Raw genomic sequence first — 17,415 nt, 5'->3', positions numbered from 1 at the left:
CTACAACTATATATTATCATTTTATTTATTTTGAAATTCTGAACAATATATTGCTTAAAATGTTTATATACAAAATATAATAGTATATAATAACCTTTCATTCATATACTATTTAAAAATATGTTATTAGAAAACTATGAAATTTTAATAAATCATTTAAAATATTAATGACAAATCAAATTTTAGTTATAATTTATTTTTCTTATTTTAATTATAACAAAAATCTGTTGAGAAAAATTTAGAAAGTATTATAAAAAATTCAAAAAAATTATAAAATAATGTATTAATGTAGTAACAAAAACAAGTTCAAAATTCATCTAATCTTCCAAACTCAAAAATAATAGTGTATTTTTTCAAAAGTTTCTTCACAAAATATAAAATTTGAAAATAAACTTTCAAATTCAAAATGCTAATATTTCAAATTTTACAAGAGATAAAATTGTAGATAATAAATAATAAATTTTTGAAATGCACCACGAAAAACAAACTATATAGGTTGTAAAAATTAAAGCAATCTAATATTTTAAAATTTTAATTAAAAATAAAAGAAAACTTAATATCATAACATCCAAAAAATATCATATATCAAATTGTTTTTACTAAAATAAGGAAAAATACCTCAAATACCGCATTCATAGTACTACTTTTCATGTTTACACAAACCATTTTTACATTCACTTTTAATGAAAATTAAAATACATTTATACCCATAGGGTTAACTAATCTAGACTTAGGGTTTAGAGTTGAGAGGTGGAGTAGTGTTTTTTGAATTTGAAATTTAGGATTTGAATAAATATAGAAATAAATACTTACAAAAATAAATTTAAAAAAAAAAGTTTCAAACATAATTTTCGATTTTCAAAAAGAAATGAAAAAAAAAAGTTCCGATGATTTTTTTTTATAAAAAAGTTCGAATTTGAAAAAGTATAATTCGAAAACATAATATTATAAATAATTATTTATTATATATAGGGAACAATAGTATAATAGTCTTTTGCCACTTAATGAAAATGTATATTTGAAAATGTTCCTTTAGTGATGGTAAAGATGATAGATGCTGCTACGTATAATATTTACTAAAATAATAGAGCTATATTATTTAAACAAAACATTATTTTTACTTATAAATCCCGTAAAATACTAAAATAATATATCTTAGAGTATATTTTTTTAAACATAACATGTAAATATAAATGATCTTAAACATATTTTTTCTATAATATAAATAAATAAATTTTAAAAATATATTATAGAAAAATGTATAAGTTCATATTGTTATTTATTGTACATAACTCGAAAATATATTAGTAAGTAATAAAAATTAATAACAAAGTAAAATATGTTAAGCAAATCATTATATATTAATAATGCCGAATAAAAAATATAAACAATAATATTATAGAGTTACACAATATATAACACTAAAATTAAAATTATATATTTAAAACATGTGTATTAATATCTATACATTTAATAAAATGAAAAAAATATCAGCACGGAGTGCGGATTAAAATCTAGTAGTATCTATTAAATTTATCGCAAATGCAATGTCTATAGTTCACTCGACGGGGTAACTAAAGATGATGGTGCTAAGGTCATCTCCAACCCAACTGGAAAACACTATTTTAGTGTGAATTTTACACTAAAACCTTCTCCAATCCAACACTAAAAATCACACCATTTTAGTGTAACACTATAATTTCACACCAATTTTGGTGTGACATTATTCACCACACTAAAATACTATTCACTCTACTAAAATATTATTCACTTGTTTTGTTAATAAATTATATTATTAAAAACGAAAAATTAAAAAATTAAATAAATATAATATTATAAAATAGATTTTAGTGTGAAGTTTAGTGTTGTGGTTGGAGATGAATTTGTTTTTAGTGTTGAAACCCAGGTTCTAAAACGCGGGCTAGGCGCCGATTATGCGTCCGAGTAGAGGCTCGGCGCGGATAAACCGCCACGCTTTTGCCAAATCGGCACAATTAATCGGATAACCGGTTAATACCGATTTAAACCACTTAAACTGGCAGTTGTTGACAAATATTGGGCCCATAAAATTGGCCCATTTGTCTAAGAAGTGCAGATACGTTATCTATGTATTTATAAGAGACTTCATGACTTCTCCTTCCCTTAGTTTGGCCATGTGGGGACAAACTAATGAGTAATTTTAAAAGTTTTTTCACAAGTCGAATTTAATTAAAAGAAATGAAATGACGAATTAATGAAGTTTAGAACCCGCAACCTCCAACATCGTTAAACCCATCACAAACCACTAGACTATGATGCATCTTTGCCTCATTTTCACTTATGTTAGTATATATCCGTATATTTATAATTAAAAAATACAAAGACTACTCCTCGAATACTCCGATTAAACTCCGATTAGTTGACAACTCGCTAGACGTAGACCGACCGCCCGATTCACGCCTAGCGCAATCTCGAACATGAGTTGAAACTACACTAAAATAGTGTGGTTTTGACACTAAAATAGTTTTATGGGTTGGAGATGCTTAAGAAACAGAATTTGTAATGAAATTTATTGGCTGAGAGTTTTGTTTATACAGTAAAACCTCTATAAATTAATAATGTTGGGACTTTGAAATTTTATTAATTTATAGAGATATTAATTTACAAAAGTTTCCTTATTTAGTTTTTCTTTTTTAAGATATATTTATTATAAGATAAGAAAAATAATTGATTTTAGTTTATAAACATTAATTTTTATTTTTTGAAATTTGACATTTATATTAATTTTATTATATTATTTTATGTAGAACTTAAATGTGGTTTTAGATATAATTTTACTAAATCTCTTCAAAAATATATTAAGTGTTAAGAAAATATTAAAATAATTTTATTATGAATATAAAACAAACAATATAATAATAGATTCTTACTTATATAAATATGTATACATATAAATTATTAATTTATAATTTTAATGGGACCATATATTTATATAGAATTTTTTTAAAAATATTATCTTACTATTTTATCGATTTGTGTCAAATTTTGAATCGACTCAAGTTGGTACCAGTGAAATTTATTAATTTATAAAAATTATTAAGTTATGGAGTATTAATTTATAGAAGTTGTACTATGGTTGCAATTTTAGCTGGAGTTGGAAAATAAACCAGAACCGAAGATAACCAAAACTTATCATGGTTTGATTCTGTTCGGTTTCAGAATTGATTCATTTTTGAGATTTGAACAAAAAGAAAATTGATTTTAATGGGTTTGGTAGTTTGGTTCATGTCGTCTGGGTTAGTGTTGGTAGGTGGAGGATTGGATTTGCAGAGGGAAGAAGACCACAAAAAAGGCCATTACAATACTTTCGAGGCATTAGCCACCAACCCCCTCCCTCACCAACTCCTCCTTTTTAACCTTTCTCTCTCATTCGTCTTTCTTCTGCTTCGATCCTCATCATGGCGTCTTCTCTCACCTCCAAATCCATTCTCGGATCCACCAAACCCGGTTCTTCTTCTCCTCTGTCTCCGGACATCCGTCGTCTCTCATCTCCCGCGGTTCAGATCTCAATCCGAACCCAACCCAAGAAGAACCTCCGTGAGTTTTCAATCTACGAACCCCCGTCAAGACTTGCCTGTATTGTTGAAGTTTGAACCTTTAGGGAAACCCACGTTGCTTTTAGTTTATTTATTTATTATTTTTTTTTTAAAATTGATTCAAAGTAATAAGCTTTATGAGTTTTGGCTTCTCTAAATTGGCAGAGATACAAGCTACTGGAAGCTCATACGGGACTCACTTTCGAGTTTCCACCTTTGGAGAATCTCATGGAGGAGGCGTTGGCTGTATAATCGACGGATGTCCTCCTCGGATTCCACTCTCTGAATCTGATTTGCAATTCGATCTTGATAGGAGGTAGGTAGCTTTTTCTTTTTTTTTTTTTTTTTTTTGAGGAAGAAAGCTCTATGTTTCTGAAACTGATCCATTTGGTTTTGCTTTATCAGGAGACCCGGTCAGAGCCGGATCACGACTCCTAGAAAAGAGACTGATACTTGCCGGATATCTTCTGGAGTCTCCGAAGGTGTGCTTTTCACTGATTGACTTTGATTTGGTTTCTTACCCTTGTTCTTACTCCTGGCATCCGTAAAAATGCAGGGATGACGACAGGAACACCTATCCATGTCTTTGTGCCAAACACTGATCAAAGAGGACTTGTAAGCTTCTCACATCTCTTTCCATGCATATATTGGCATTAGGAATGACAACGTTTTTTTTTAATTTTATTATGTTAGTGCCTAAAGCACCTAAAAATAGAAAGCTTGGAGATTTTCTTTTCTGTAGATTATAATCTCTGAGAGATTCATTGAATTTTCAGGATTACAGTGAGATGTCAGTTGCCTATAGGCCATCTCATGCTGATGCTACTTATGACATGAAGTATGGTGTCAGATCTGTACAGGTACTTTTGATTTCAATTTTCTTATGTTACCTTTTTGGTAAAGTTTTTAATGTAATTTGAAGGCATCACTCGGCTCAACTGACTTTTAACTGTCCTTTTAAAGGGTGGTGGGAGATCATCAGCAAGAGAGACCATAGGAAGAGTTGCTCCTGGAGCTTTAGCCAAGAAAATCTTGAAGCAATTTGCAGGAACTGAGGTGTGTTTACTTTCCGGGTTTGCAAACATCATTGCCTTCAGATTTGAGTCTCGACTCATTAACCCAATTCAAGTTTGGTTCATGACTAAAGGTTACGATTGTCTCTGTCTTTCTTTTGTTTCTCCAGATTCTTGCCTATGTCTCCCAAGTCCACCAAGTTGTACTTCCAGAGGATTTGGTAGACCACGAGAATCTGACACTCGAACAGGTGCGACTTTCATACACTTAACACTATCATTTTCCTAAGGTTCTTCTAGTAACTTTCTTAACCTCATTTTGTTTGTCCTGCAGATAGAAAACAACATTGTCAGGTGCCCCAATCCAGAGTATGCAGAAAAGATGATAGCTGCGATTGATGCTGTCAGGACTAAAGGGAACTCGGTCGGTGGCGTTGTGACCTGCATCGTTCGGAATGCTCCACGTGTAGGAACACACTGTTCCATTCAAATAGTTTAACCGGTGCGTTTGATGTCATGAACGTGGCGAATGATCATTAAAACTATTATGCGCAGGGGCTTGGTACGCCGGTGTTCGACAAACTTGAAGCAGAACTGGCAAAAGCTTGTATGTCGTTACCTGCAACAAAGGGCTTTGAGTTTGGTAGTGGCTTCTCAGGTATATAAAGTTAAACTTTGCTCTTGATCAGTTAGCGAAAAACCCCTTCTCGAGCAGTAATGAATCATACGCAATGAACCCGTAGGTACCTTTCTGACTGGCCTTGAACACAATGATGAGTTCTATACCGATGAAAACGGAAGAATAAGAACAAAAACAAACCGATCCGGTGGAATTCAGGTTCGTTGTTGCGTCTTGTGTGTTTTATATGTCAGTGAACTACTTGTCTCTTGAGAGATTTTGCTGGTATTGGTCGGATTTGCGTAGGGAGGGATATCAAACGGTGAGATAATAAACATGAGAGTAGCCTTCAAACCAACATCTACAATTGGAGTAAGTTTGTGATGAAAACCGTTATAATAACATGTTTGTTTGTTTGATGATCATTAATTAATACACTGGCCTTCTCCTTCCATTGTGCAGAGAAAGCAGAACACTGTAACCAGGGATAAGCAAGAAACAGAGATGATTGCTCGTGGACGTCACGATCCCTGCGTTGTTCCACGAGGTTACTATATAAACCTGAAACCATCGAATGGATTTTACGTTGACCACTCAGTATTATTGATTCTGGTTTTATTCTTGCAGCTGTGCCGATGGTGGAAGCGATGGTGGCTTTAGTTCTTGTGGATCAATTGATGGCGCAATACGCACAGTGCCATTTGTTTCCAATAAATCCAGAGCTGCAGGAACCTCTTCGGACAGCTTCTCCTGTCGAGCTTTAGCAGCCGCAAAATGCTGCTGCTTTGTAAGCATAACTCGAGAGGATTTAGAGTGATGAGACAAAAAGAGAGGCTTCACTTTTGTTGTGTGATTATTACTACGAATAAAATGGTTAATTTTGCAAGATGATTTTACCATTGTTTAGTACTTTCTCTATAATAATTACATCACTATTAAACGTTACACAGTTGGTTCGTCTACTTGGTTTTCTTGTTATCATCTTTGTTCTGTTGTTCGAGAATCACAGGAGCGGCAGGAATGCTGAACCACCACTCTCTAAGCCGCCGCATCAGTCTCTCTGTGCTTGCTCTCCGCGGAGGTGAATATCTTGTGAACAGCTCAAGAAATACCACCATGATTAATCTGTTCCAAGACAACAGTAACATCATAGTCGAAGCGGCTACTATTGCAACCGCAAACTTCTCACTTGCCTGTGGGAAAAGAGAGAGTAGTAAAGCTCGGAGCTTGAGGAGAACAATGTTTGCATCCTGGACTAACTGTTCTAGCTGGGAAATAGCGTTTTGAACTGCTAAAAGCTGTTCCATGGTGTTCATAGGAGCCGGGGCCATAACTTTCAGCTCGATCATTACTTTCTCTCTTTTGCTGAAACATCTTGTGAGAAGTATGAAACCCGCTATGAAGAGAGACGCAAACGCAAAAACATAGCCAACCCATCCCCTAAACAATATACTACATTTCAGAGAATTGTAACTAGACTAACAAAAAAAACCAAAACTAAAAGTATGTTACCTGTAAATTATGAACGTTGAGAAGAGACACAAGACAAAAGACTTCACTGGATCGTCCCAATACGCTAACGACAAAAGCCAGTTCCCGATTTCCATTACTGGAAGTAGCAACTCCTGCCAGAAAGAAAAACAGTCTCAAGAGTCTGTTGAGGATATGCAAAATGTTAGAATCTCTTTGTTTATACCTTCATCACAGCTAAATTGGTGTCGATTCCATCAACTTTGACTCCATTAACTGTCTCTTGCGCTAAAACCACTTTCTCATAGTTCTTTCTTGATTGCCTAACTGCTTTCTCCAATGGGTTCACATCTCCAACCACAACTTCGCCTACCACAAGACTACTCCTTGGGCTTGTTCCAAACACCAAACCCAACTGGGAAACCATATCTGAGGCTGAGATAGAGTACAGTGTCCCTGTTAAAAACAAGAATTATCAACATGCTATTCTGTAAGACCAGGAAGAGTGTGTAATTAATAAGGTTACCTTCTTTGGCTTTGTTTGTCCGGTCAAGCACTCTCGAGCTCGACATCTCTGCAAGCGTCTGAAGAATATGATCTCCACCAGGAAGCTGATCACAGAGATTGAAGGGGAGAAGGTTCTCGTAACGCACTGGGTTTGTTAAACCGAGTTCTTGAATGGCTTGCACGCGCAAAATGCCAAGCACTGCTTTTGAGATGGCTTCATCTTTTGCCACACCGGTGCCGATCTTGAACTTGTTCATGTACATGTGAACATACAACACCTCCCGGATTATCGCTAGCCAGTAATCTCTTCGTGTGTGGCCCTTGAGCTCCGGGAACTCCATTACTACCGGTTCTGGTCTATAAAAACAAGAGCCATTGAAAACATGTAACTGATACAAAACAGAGCTTTTCTTAATTGACGTGATCAGAGTCATTCCTTACAGGGAAATAGATTTGTAAGAGACTGCCTTGTCGAAAAGCCGAGTCCCCCAAGGACCGGTTAATTCGGGTTTAATGACTTGTTTCAGATCTTCAGATAAGCTGTAACGCTTTGGTGTGTCGAAAGAGACAACCTTTATAGCCTCAAAATAGAGAGCATGGTCAGTCAGAATCAAGCGACCTGCATTTAACAGTACCCAAATTCAATAATCATTATTACCACTCTTTGAGCTGCGCACGTACAAAACATACCTGGCCATGTAGACATTCCAATATGTTCAAGAACTGGTTGTGTAGTAACTGTCCCGTCGATCTCAAGAATCTTTTCTCCTTTTGATCGAACATAAGAAAGGAGAGATGACTCGGACTGGCTCTTCATCTTCTTTATTGCTCTACACATTGCTCCCAGATTCAAAAAAACTAACTTTTTTTCCCATGAAAAGTGTTTCCTAAAGATGGAAGCTTTCACTTACCTTTCAAGTCCATACAAGTACTTGTCATAAACAGAGAAATGAAGCCGAAGACCATTTGATGAAGAAGAAGAAGCCTGCAGCACCCCAAACAAGTTTTCGCATATGATGACATCAGCTATTATCGGAACAGCTGGAGCAATCCGGGAAAAGGCTTCTAATCCGACGGTTGAATCCCCATCAACCTGCTTCCATGACGATCAGATCAGGTCTTGTCTAACCGAGATCGCAAAAAGGAAGAGATCAAAAGTGGCTTACACTGAGCAATGACTGGCTAGCAGCGGAAGGGACCTCCCAAGCAACCATCATGTCGAAAGTTAAACGCCGAAACGTCTTATCACTTAGATGACCTGTGACTCCCACAGAGAGAGCAAGTGCCCTGAAACAGCAGTACTCTAGAAAGTTGCGCGGAAACATTGAAGGCTGCTTCACAGATCCAGACGCCTCCTGTCTGAAACTATCTTGCAGCTCGTTTACAGAGACGCCAAGTATTCTGCAACAAAACAAATGTCTCCACATCACTATACAGAAACCAAACCAAAAGGGGCTTTGGCTTTTTTTCTAACATTAACATCAAAACCAAAATCATCTTACTTTGAACACCTGCGGTTAACCACGTTTGCAACTGGAGAAAGCTCAGGTATCCAGTTCGATCCAGCGGAAGGAGAATTCTCAATCTCCTCGATTTCATCATCCATAGAAGTTTGCTTCCCAAGCAACCATTTGAGCGAAGTATCTTTGACCAGACCTTCTAGGACATCCCGTGGTGTTTTGCTCGACATACTTACAAGATTTCCTCACCCAGTTTTGTCTAAACACCTACAAACAATTACGCAAAAATCCTTACTTTTGTACGAACAGTGGAATAGAAACTGACTTTCGAGACCCTCAATGTTATTTCTGATCCTTCTTTCATCAACATCAACGCTTTACTTGGAATTTGAACACAGAATCTTAGTGAAGTGAAACCGAGAAGAAGAAGGTGTTTTCTCAACGAACCCACCTAGAAATGAGCTAACTTCAAGCTTCAGATCGTTCTTCTAGATTCTATAATCGTTTCGTTTCTATAATTATTATTCAGACTTTAGGGTTTATGAGCTCTTTTTTTCTTTCTGGATATTCTGCCTTGATTTGGGGTTTATCAGACAAAAGAAGAGGAGAAAGTGGGACGGTAAGAATCTCTCCCAATCGGTTCTTGTCTCTTCTGTTCGAGGAAATGATAAGAAGATACGTCGACCACTACCACGTCAGCATTACGTGGCTTCATTACTATAAAGCCACGTTTGTTACATTTGTACGGCTCTGATTAGATCAAACGACCTTCACCAGACAACAATCCTATACGTTCTTAGAATTTAGATCATCTCATAAGGAAAATTGCACTTTATAGCGTAAAAAAAATTCTATAATTCATCGTCTAGCGTTTTGACCTACTTACAACATATATTTTCCATAATAATACAATTGTACCTTTTTAAACAAATGATGAAACCTGCAACCAAAACAATTTAAAATTAATAATTAATTAATGTAAAAGATAAATTGTGGCTCTTTTTAATTCACATATCATTTGAAGTTAACTTTGGACAGATTAAAGAGGGAAAAGTGAATAGAAGCATTATAGAAAAAACCACATTTCTCTCTCTCCATCGTAACACAGAAGCCGCCTCTCTTAATCTGAAACCCTAGCTCCGGCCTGCCGTCTGATGCGGATGCTCTTACATTCCTAGGGTCACAAAAAAATAACTTCTCTCTCCATCGTAGCACAGAAGCCGCCTCTCTTAATCTGAAACCCTAGCTCCGGCCTGCCGTTGCGGTGGTGCCGGAGGCGAATCTCTTCCTCTTTACTTCTTTTCTCTTTGCTCTTCTCCTCTTTGGTCAACCCTAGTCGATATGCTTGTCTCTCTGAGCCAGCTCGAGCCCTCGTGAAGACGTGGTTCGCTCGACGGTGACGGTCCCCGACGTTTTGTTGGAGAGACGGTGAGGCTTTCCGTGCGACCGAGAAGAGATGAGTCGGCGTTTAGGATCGAAGTACCTGTCAGATCTAGTTTTCTACTTTTCAGATCTTCGACGAGTGCTTTATGACGACGGCGCGTGAACCAGTCTGACACCTTCTTTATCACAGATATACATCCTAGCGTGGAGGTAAGTCAGGCAGAGCAGAGTTTTCACAGTGCGGAGGATGGAGGAACGTTCTCTGGTCCTCAGGGCCATCACGCTCCAAGATTCAAGCCGATGGAGTAGTCAACCGGAGGTTTGGTTTTGGTCGGGAAAAGTGGCGAAGCTCTACGTCCCTGCACCGGTGTTCGGCCCGAGGTCATCCCGGTGGTACGAGTTAGCACCTCCTGAAGCTGTGATTTGAGGTACTGGCCATGCCAACCGTTCGTCAAGGTCCGTCTTTTTCAATCCGGATGTAGCTGTCCGGTTTTTGGCTAAGGATGGAGGTAGTGGGAGACGACGGGTATGAACCGAGGCTGGAATGCACCTGTTAGGTGTTGTGGTGATTGATACTCGAACTGAACTCAGATTATGGAAGATCAATTGCTTGCTCTTTATACTATAATCATGCTTAAGTTTCATTGTCCGTTTGTTGTTTTCACTGCTTTCTATCGTGTGGTCTAATTTAGGGGTTAAGAGACGGTTCATTCCGGTAGTGGAATGATCTCGTTCTCGTAGTGGTGAAATATGCAATATCGGATTGATTCGGGTAGCGTAGGATCCTTCTAAGTGTTCCTGGGTGTTACTAGATCCCGATATTGTATGTGGGGTGAAAATCTTGTATGGTTGTAAGCTCGTTACCACGAATTGGTGAATGATAAGTTGAAGTTGAGCCAAAAAAAAAAAAAAAAAGAAAAAAAAAGAGGGAAAGGTGAATATGTATCATCTAATATGTACAAGATCCACGACGCAACCGTTTGGGTTCACGGCGGTGAGAGAAGAAGACAGAGTTCCAAGTCTTGTGCGGTGAGAGAAGGCGGAGGTTTCTAGGATTCTGAAACTGAGAGGCAGGAATAAGACGACACCACATTGACTGCAAGGCGAAGTCACGATTCCCAATTCACTTTCAGAGATTCGTATTCAAGAAGAGAATTTCAACAAATAAGTTTTTGTTGGTGGTTAGGAATAACAACGCTGGACCGGTGACTGCATGCCGCCATGTCTGAAAAAATAAGAAGATAAAAAGATAGAATCACCGACTATACTATATTCAGTGGAATGAAATTATAGTATAGTATATGTTATTTAGTTTAATAATATCAAATCCATTTATAAAATATCCCGACGGACATGCCGGTTAAAATTTAGTTATAGTTTATATTTGGGTTTATGGTTTAGTGATTGGGGTTTAGGATTTAGTATTTATGAGTTGGGGTTAGGGGTAGTGTTAGTATTTAGGAAACATAGATTTATATTTGAGTTTATGGTTTATATTTGGGTTTAGGATTGAGTGATTAGTATTTGGAAGGTGGGAATTGAGATTGAGGTCATCATTATCTTCTTTCATGCAATCATAATATAATTTCACTAATATATACTGTGCTATTTATTTTGTTCCATTCTATTTGGGTTTAGAGTTTATATTTGGGTTTAGGGTTTAGTGAATAGGGTTTATGGTTTAGTATTTAGAAGGTGAGGAGGTATGGTTGATGTCAGCATTAACTTCTTCCATGAAATCATAGACCTTTTATAATTTCACTAATATATACTATGCTATTTATTTTGTTTCATTCTATTTAAGTTTATGATTTATATTTGAGTTTCAGGTTTATTGATTAGGGTTTAGGGTTTAGTATTTAGAGGTCGGGGTGGAGTTGGGAAAATGTTTAGTATATAAGGTGATGTAACCCAAACCACTGACCAGTCCATGGAACCAGACCAGCATGTAGATCAGGATCTCCCAAACTTTTCAGCCGAGGTTCAGTTTCCTGACCGTACCACACAGACTGGCTGGGCCGTGTACCGGATCGACCCACAGACGTACGGAATGGAACTTCAGCAGGAACAACGACCTGACGACCGAATTGACCAAACTGGAGCTCGTCTTTCCCGACCAACTCGCCATTCTAAGACCAACGGTCAAGCCAAAATCGACTTCGAACAAGTGGAATCAGAATCCGACCGTGGATTCTCTCTTTTGGCCCATTTGGACCGTACCGGCGACCGTACTGATGAACTGATCCGACACTTCGATCAGTTCATGGAATTTGATCACCCAAATCTCTCTAAGGCAAGGATACAGAAGCTATCGGATGACTTAGCCTTCATTTGGTCCATATCAGGTTCGTGAGAATCACCCATCCGACCATACAGACCATACCGGGTGTGTACTGCTCCTTACCGCCGGACGTGCAGCAAGGTTCATTGAACCCGGACGAGAGTAGCCGAAGGGTTCATCGACCAGTCAACATTATTTTCTGTGCTTTGACTAGATATGGTCAATTATCTATTTTCTATGTCTCTTTTTCATACATTTCTATTTATTCTCTTTGACTACAAGTTGTATAAGTATGAGAACACATCCATGGAATTAAGTAATCGATTTTTCCTTATTCATTTTTTGAGTTTTTACTCTCTTTGTTCTTTGCTTAGAACACTCTTGTTCCCTTGGTGAGGTTATATCCGAGTGAATTCCCTTTCGTCTTGCTGGACTTGTGTGTCACATCAAGCAGCAGACGAAATCTCTGGTAAAATCATTGGGCCATCCGCAACCCTTTGTGTCACCGTTCATCCCATCAGTTCTCAATCCTTTCGGATCAAGTCCATATCACCTGTAACGGTTGAGTGTTTGTTCCTTTGGGTTCATCATAAGGGTTGGAATTGGGGTAATGTTTAGTATTAGGGTATGTGGATGAAGTTATAATCTTATACTATTTCGGCGATGTGGAATAGAACACAAAGTGCATATGTATGTGGTCAAAAACGTGTGACGTGGCTTCCTTATATTTTGGATAACGCTTATCGAACTCGCCCAACGGCAAGTTGGATTGGACGATCCAACTCGCTCAACAGCGAGTTGGATTGGACGATCCAACTCGCCGTTGAGTGAGTTGGATAAGGTTTCTCCAACTCGCCCAATGGCGAATTGGATCGGTCGGATGGTTTCCGGTTTAATTGTTTCGATGCTCGAGAATTTTCGGTTCAAGGCTTTTCTCAGAGTTATCTCGAGAAGTTTCCTTAAGAGATGCAATCCTAGACGTTGATTTCAAGGTTACCTTTTTTTGACCCCAACAGTTAGCCCCCCAGCTCGCAAGTTTCGAATACGATTTTTTTGGGCGAGTGATGTGTTTAGTTGGAATCTACGACAATCCTAGACGTTGATTTCAAGGTTACCTTTTTTGACCCCAACAGTTAGCCCCCCAGCTCGCAAGTTTCGAATACGATCTTTTTGGGCGAGTGATGTGTTTAGTTGGAATCTACGACTTTGACTGTTTTTTCCTTTCTTTCTCGAAAACTCTTGCCGATAATTTTAATGCAGGAAGTCGCCAATCTTTATTTTTCTATAAGTATTGGCTCACATCCTTCATTCCTCCCACAATCTCATAACTCTCCAAACTTTCTCTCTTTTCTCTGTAAGAATCTTCTCAAGCTAAGATGTCTTCTTCCCATGGTGAGAAAAGGAACTGCGACGTCGAGATGGGCGAGGCCCTTAATGCTAGTACTTCAGACTCTCGTGCTCCTACCGCCTTGCCTGACCACATAGCCGAGTTCCTCGCTTTCCAGACTGAGTTGGATCGTGAAGACGCTGATAAGGAGAGTTCCACACATGCTGAGACGTCGAGCCCTCCTGCTCCGGCCGATGTGCCAAAATCTGGTGGCTGTAGCACCGTCTCCTATAGTGGTTGGTTCCGATGACGGGGCCATTGCAACGTTGCCCGTTTCTGAGATAGCTGCGCAACCGTCGGGTTCGTCTACGACTCTAATTCCTGTTGACGACAGCGAGGTGGCTCCTGAATCGGTGCCTCCTCCTCCGTCCAAGAGAGGGATTGTCTTGGGGCTACGTGCTCCCAGCGCTACTCCTACGTACTGTTTCACCGAGAGGTCTCTAGAGGCCTTGCGCTATTCCCGACGCAGCCAGGAAGAGAAAGAGTGCCAAGAGTGTGGAGATGGGGCCTTCGTTGTTAGGAGTGTCCGACTCAGGTCTGATTCCGCAGCATCGTGCCAAGGTTTGTTTCAGGAACCTCTTCTTTCTCGTTAGAATGTTCGTTCTTCTCTTACCCTCCCATTTTCGTGCGCAGTTCGTATCGCTGATCGATGGGATGATTAACGATTGTGGGTCACAGGTAGAGCGTGTTACGAAGGAGCTAGCGGAGTCACATAGTCAGTTGTCGCAGCTTGAGGAGGCGTCGAAGGCTATTGAAGGTGCTCACTCCCTCGAAGTGTTGCAGATGGAGGCCCGGATTGGTGAGCTCGAGCGAGACCTTGGGAAGACTCCGAGTTCTTTGCTGAAGGCGAAGCAAGCGAAGAAGGCTAAGTCCTCATAAATGCGTAGACTTCAGTGTCAGGTTAAAATCGGTCCCGGCTCGACGAGCCGCATGATTGAAGAGGCTACAGCCGAAGTGAGGGATGCTCTTCGCATCAAATTTCAGGCTCGTTTGACGAGGATAGTTGTTTCTCTTGAATCCTTGACGGAGATCCGTGGCAGGAACTTGGCCCCGGCGGTCGTCGAGGGAGGAACAACCGAGGAGTTGGTCATTGCTGAGGGAGACTTCGATCTGATTCTTGCTGGAATGAAGTCCGAATGTGTTCTCCCTCCGCTGCCTGTCGACCCCGAGGAGCCGGGTCTTGTAGCTAGCGGAGGAGAGGGCGATGCAGTCCCGATCTAGGATGAGGTGATGGGTGATGGTGATGTTCCGTATTTGGAGAAGAGAGGTGGTGATCCCGTTCGGGATATTAGTTTATTTTGTTTATGGTTGTTCCGACCAAGTGTGGCCGTTTTATGTTTTATGTTCTGTTTTGGGGACTGGCCGCGTGTGGCTTTGAATCCCTGCCGCATTGTGGCTTTATCGTTAAATGAACAATACTCTTAGAAAGTTTACGAGTTTTTTGTTCATCTTGGGCGAAGAAATTCAAAAATTCTTTTAATTCTACGAAGATGCGTGAACGTAGGAATATACAGAGATGCAACTTTTGGGATCTCGTATTGTCAAATACCATGCCTTGAGATGTTAAAGACCACTGTGCTGGGTTTAGGATAAGACCTAGGTTTACCGTCAGTTTTAGGGTGTGCGATGACTACTTCAGCTTACGTTTCCCGTGTGCGATCTAAACATGATTCGCACCGATTTAAAGTCCGCTATAGGTTTTCAGCTTATTCGACTTGTCTAGTAAGAATCGAGCATCTCTCCAACGACAATTTTTAGGTTGAGGAAGTGCTGACCAAAATTTCGGATTTCTTTTATAGCGCTATTATCCTTGTGTCGGATGTCTGAGAGCTATCTCTATGAGATTGCTGGGTCTGTTTAGGATGTTAAGAGTTTGTTGTGATCAGCAACAAACGTAATGGTAGATATTACCATTTTTGAGTCTTCGCGAAGAATAGGTGTTAGTGCGTTTGACTGTTTGGTCTCCAAGGAAGGTGTTTTTATCGAGGAAGGTAATTTTGTTGAAAAATGGTTCTTTAGGCGTCTGTGACGTCTCGCGATTCCAAAAATTTATTTTTCTTTGGTAGGCCGCGTTTTGTATTTCGAGATGTTTACGGGCTTGGCGATGTTTCACGGTGTTGCAAGGGTATAGTCTTCACCCTGCGTTGGATGAACATTTTTTTTTATCTCGGATGTTGTAGTCAGCAGTGTTGTTTCCGTTGAAGTAGTTTTTGAGCGAATCGAAGATTGCTATTGCAGATGCGAGAGACTGAGATACGCGATAAAAGAAGTTTGCCTTATTTTATTGCGTTTTCTTATCATCGGAATTTTTTTGAACAATATCGTGTACAAGGACGAGTATTTTAAAATGCGGGAGTATACGAGTATACGTATACGTACCCACTCCCCCCCCTTTTTTAGAGAAGGGGATAGCTGAACTTGCCTTGCGACAAGTTGCCTACGTACCCCTTTCGGAGATCAAGCCATCTCTTAGTTCAATTGGTTGAGATTTGTTTGCTTAGCGATAGTATTTTTTAGGGTGCATCACGTTCCATGTTCTCGGAATCTTAACTCCCTGTGTGTTGGCGATTTGGTATGCATTTGGTCGGACCACTTTTATAACTTTGTATGGCCCTTCCCAGTTTGCTCCGAGTATTCCCGCGTTTCGTTTGGCAGTGTTTTGGAAAACTTTGCTTAAAACTAAATCGCCTTTGTGGAACATGCAATTACGAACGTGCGAGTTGTAGTATTTCGCTGTTGCTTGTTGATAGTTTTGAATTCATGTGAGTGCTTGATCTCGACGCTCGTTGATGAGGTTGAGATCATTTAGGAGCATGAGATTGTTCTGGTCTTCCCGTTCGGAAAGCAATCTCCTCTGCACTCCTGGGAATTCGACTTCTGCCAGGATCATACATTCTGTTCCGTAGACGAGGGCGAAGCGGGTTTCACCCGTTGCCTGCCTTGGAGTCGTCCGATGGGACCAAAGGACTCCTTCAAGTTCTTTGGCCCACCGTCCCTTTTTAGTGTCTAGGCATTTTTTGAGGCCATCTAGGACAGTTTTGTTGATGGTTTCGGCCTGACCGTTTCCCTGCGGGTATCTGTGAGTCGATTTTGTTAATTGTATTTTCCATTTTTCGCAAAATGCTTCGAATCTGGTTGAAATAAACTGGGAGCCATTGTCCGTTACGATCTGGTATGGGAGTCCATGTCTACATATGATGTTTCTCCATACGAAGCTTTCGACTTGGGCGTTTTTAATGCTTGCGTAAGATTTCAGCTTCCACTTATTTTGAGAAAAAGTCGGTTAAGACTAAAATAAATCTTTTTTTTTTCCGAGTTGTGTAAGGGGCCAATTATATTCATCGACCAATGCATGAATGTGTAGGGAGATGAAATTGATGAGAGGACCTCTGCGGGTTGATGGATTGTTATTGTGTGTCTCTGGCATTTCTCGCATTTTCGTGCGAATCTCTCGCAATCATTAATCATTGTTGGCCAGTAGTAACCGTGGCGTTTTATTTTGATTGCGAAGGATTTTCCGCCGGAGTGATTTTTGCAAGATTCGGCATGGATTTTGTTCATGACTGTCCTTGCTTTATCTTTTTCTACGCACGTCATAAGTGGTCAGAAGATTCTCCATTTGTAGATTTTTCCGTCTACGAGAACGTATCGCGCGGCCTGGGTCTTGACTTTCCGGACATCCCATTTTTCTAATCGAAGTGTTCCGTCAGCGATGTATGC

General features: G+C 39.4%; 2 protein-coding genes across 4 annotated transcripts; one reads left to right on the top strand and one right to left on the bottom strand.

Annotated features, from left to right (window-relative positions):
* The first annotated feature begins 3,202 nt into the window (after positions 1-3,202).
* On the top strand, positions 3,203-6,163 carry LOC106295042 (chorismate synthase, chloroplastic-like). The gene is made up of 13 exons (XM_013730804.1): positions 3,203-3,576; positions 3,741-3,891; positions 3,981-4,057; positions 4,132-4,190; positions 4,352-4,435; positions 4,539-4,631; positions 4,759-4,839; positions 4,923-5,054; positions 5,144-5,246; positions 5,332-5,426; positions 5,514-5,579; positions 5,670-5,754; positions 5,835-6,163. Exons 1-13 carry the CDS (start codon positions 3,438-3,440, stop codon positions 5,969-5,971), a joined length of 1,302 nt encoding a protein of 433 aa, XP_013586258.1. The 5' UTR covers positions 3,203-3,437; the 3' UTR covers positions 5,972-6,163.
* LOC106295041 lies at positions 6,052-9,663 on the bottom strand. 3 transcript variants are annotated; one of them, XM_013730803.1, is made up of 10 exons: positions 9,563-9,663; positions 8,687-8,911; positions 8,351-8,585; positions 8,096-8,277; positions 7,875-8,014; positions 7,626-7,803; positions 7,204-7,541; positions 6,904-7,133; positions 6,720-6,832; positions 6,052-6,647 (listed from the first exon to the last, which is right to left on the bottom strand). In XM_013730803.1, the coding sequence occupies exons 2-10, from the start codon at positions 8,872-8,874 to the stop codon at positions 6,167-6,169; spliced, it is 2,085 nt and encodes a 694-aa protein (XP_013586257.1). In that variant the 5' UTR covers positions 8,875-8,911; positions 9,563-9,663; the 3' UTR covers positions 6,052-6,166. The 3 variants fall into 3 exon arrangements, with proteins under 3 accessions (XP_013586257.1, XP_013586255.1, XP_013586256.1); XM_013730801.1 differs by lacking the exon at positions 9,563-9,663 and adding an exon at positions 9,096-9,526; XM_013730802.1 differs by lacking the exon at positions 9,563-9,663 and having other exon boundaries at positions 8,687-9,527.
* Between the last annotated feature and the right edge of the window lie 7,752 nt (positions 9,664-17,415).

The sequence above is a fragment of the Brassica oleracea genome, chromosome C5, assembly GCF_000695525.1.
Source record: "Brassica oleracea var. oleracea cultivar TO1000 chromosome C5, BOL, whole genome shotgun sequence".
NCBI lineage: Eukaryota > Viridiplantae > Streptophyta > Magnoliopsida > Brassicales > Brassicaceae > Brassica > Brassica oleracea.
The sequence above is the reverse complement of the archived record's forward strand: the minus strand, read 5'-3'. Positions and strand labels throughout refer to the sequence as shown.

Excerpts from the sequence above, each read along its gene's own strand:
- LOC106295042 (XM_013730804.1), top strand. The coding sequence starts at position 3,438 with ATGGCGTCTTCTCTCACCTCCAAATCCATTCTCGGATCCACCAAACCC. Across the intron at positions 4,191-4,351 it reads ACACTGATCAAAGAGGACTT|GATTACAGTGAGATGTCAGT; the intron begins GTAAGCTTCTCA and ends TTGAATTTTCAG. Across the intron at positions 5,055-5,143 it reads TCGTTCGGAATGCTCCACGT|GGGCTTGGTACGCCGGTGTT; the intron begins GTAGGAACACAC and ends TATTATGCGCAG.
- LOC106295041 (XM_013730803.1), bottom strand. The coding sequence starts at position 8,874 with ATGTCGAGCAAAACACCACGGGATGTCCTAGAAGGTCTGGTCAAAGAT. Across the intron at positions 7,804-7,874 it reads TGGAATGTCTACATGGCCAG|GTCGCTTGATTCTGACTGAC; the intron begins GTATGTTTTGTA and ends TGTTAAATGCAG. Across the intron at positions 6,833-6,903 it reads CCAATTTAGCTGTGATGAAG|GAGTTGCTACTTCCAGTAAT; the intron begins GTATAAACAAAG and ends TCTTTCTGGCAG.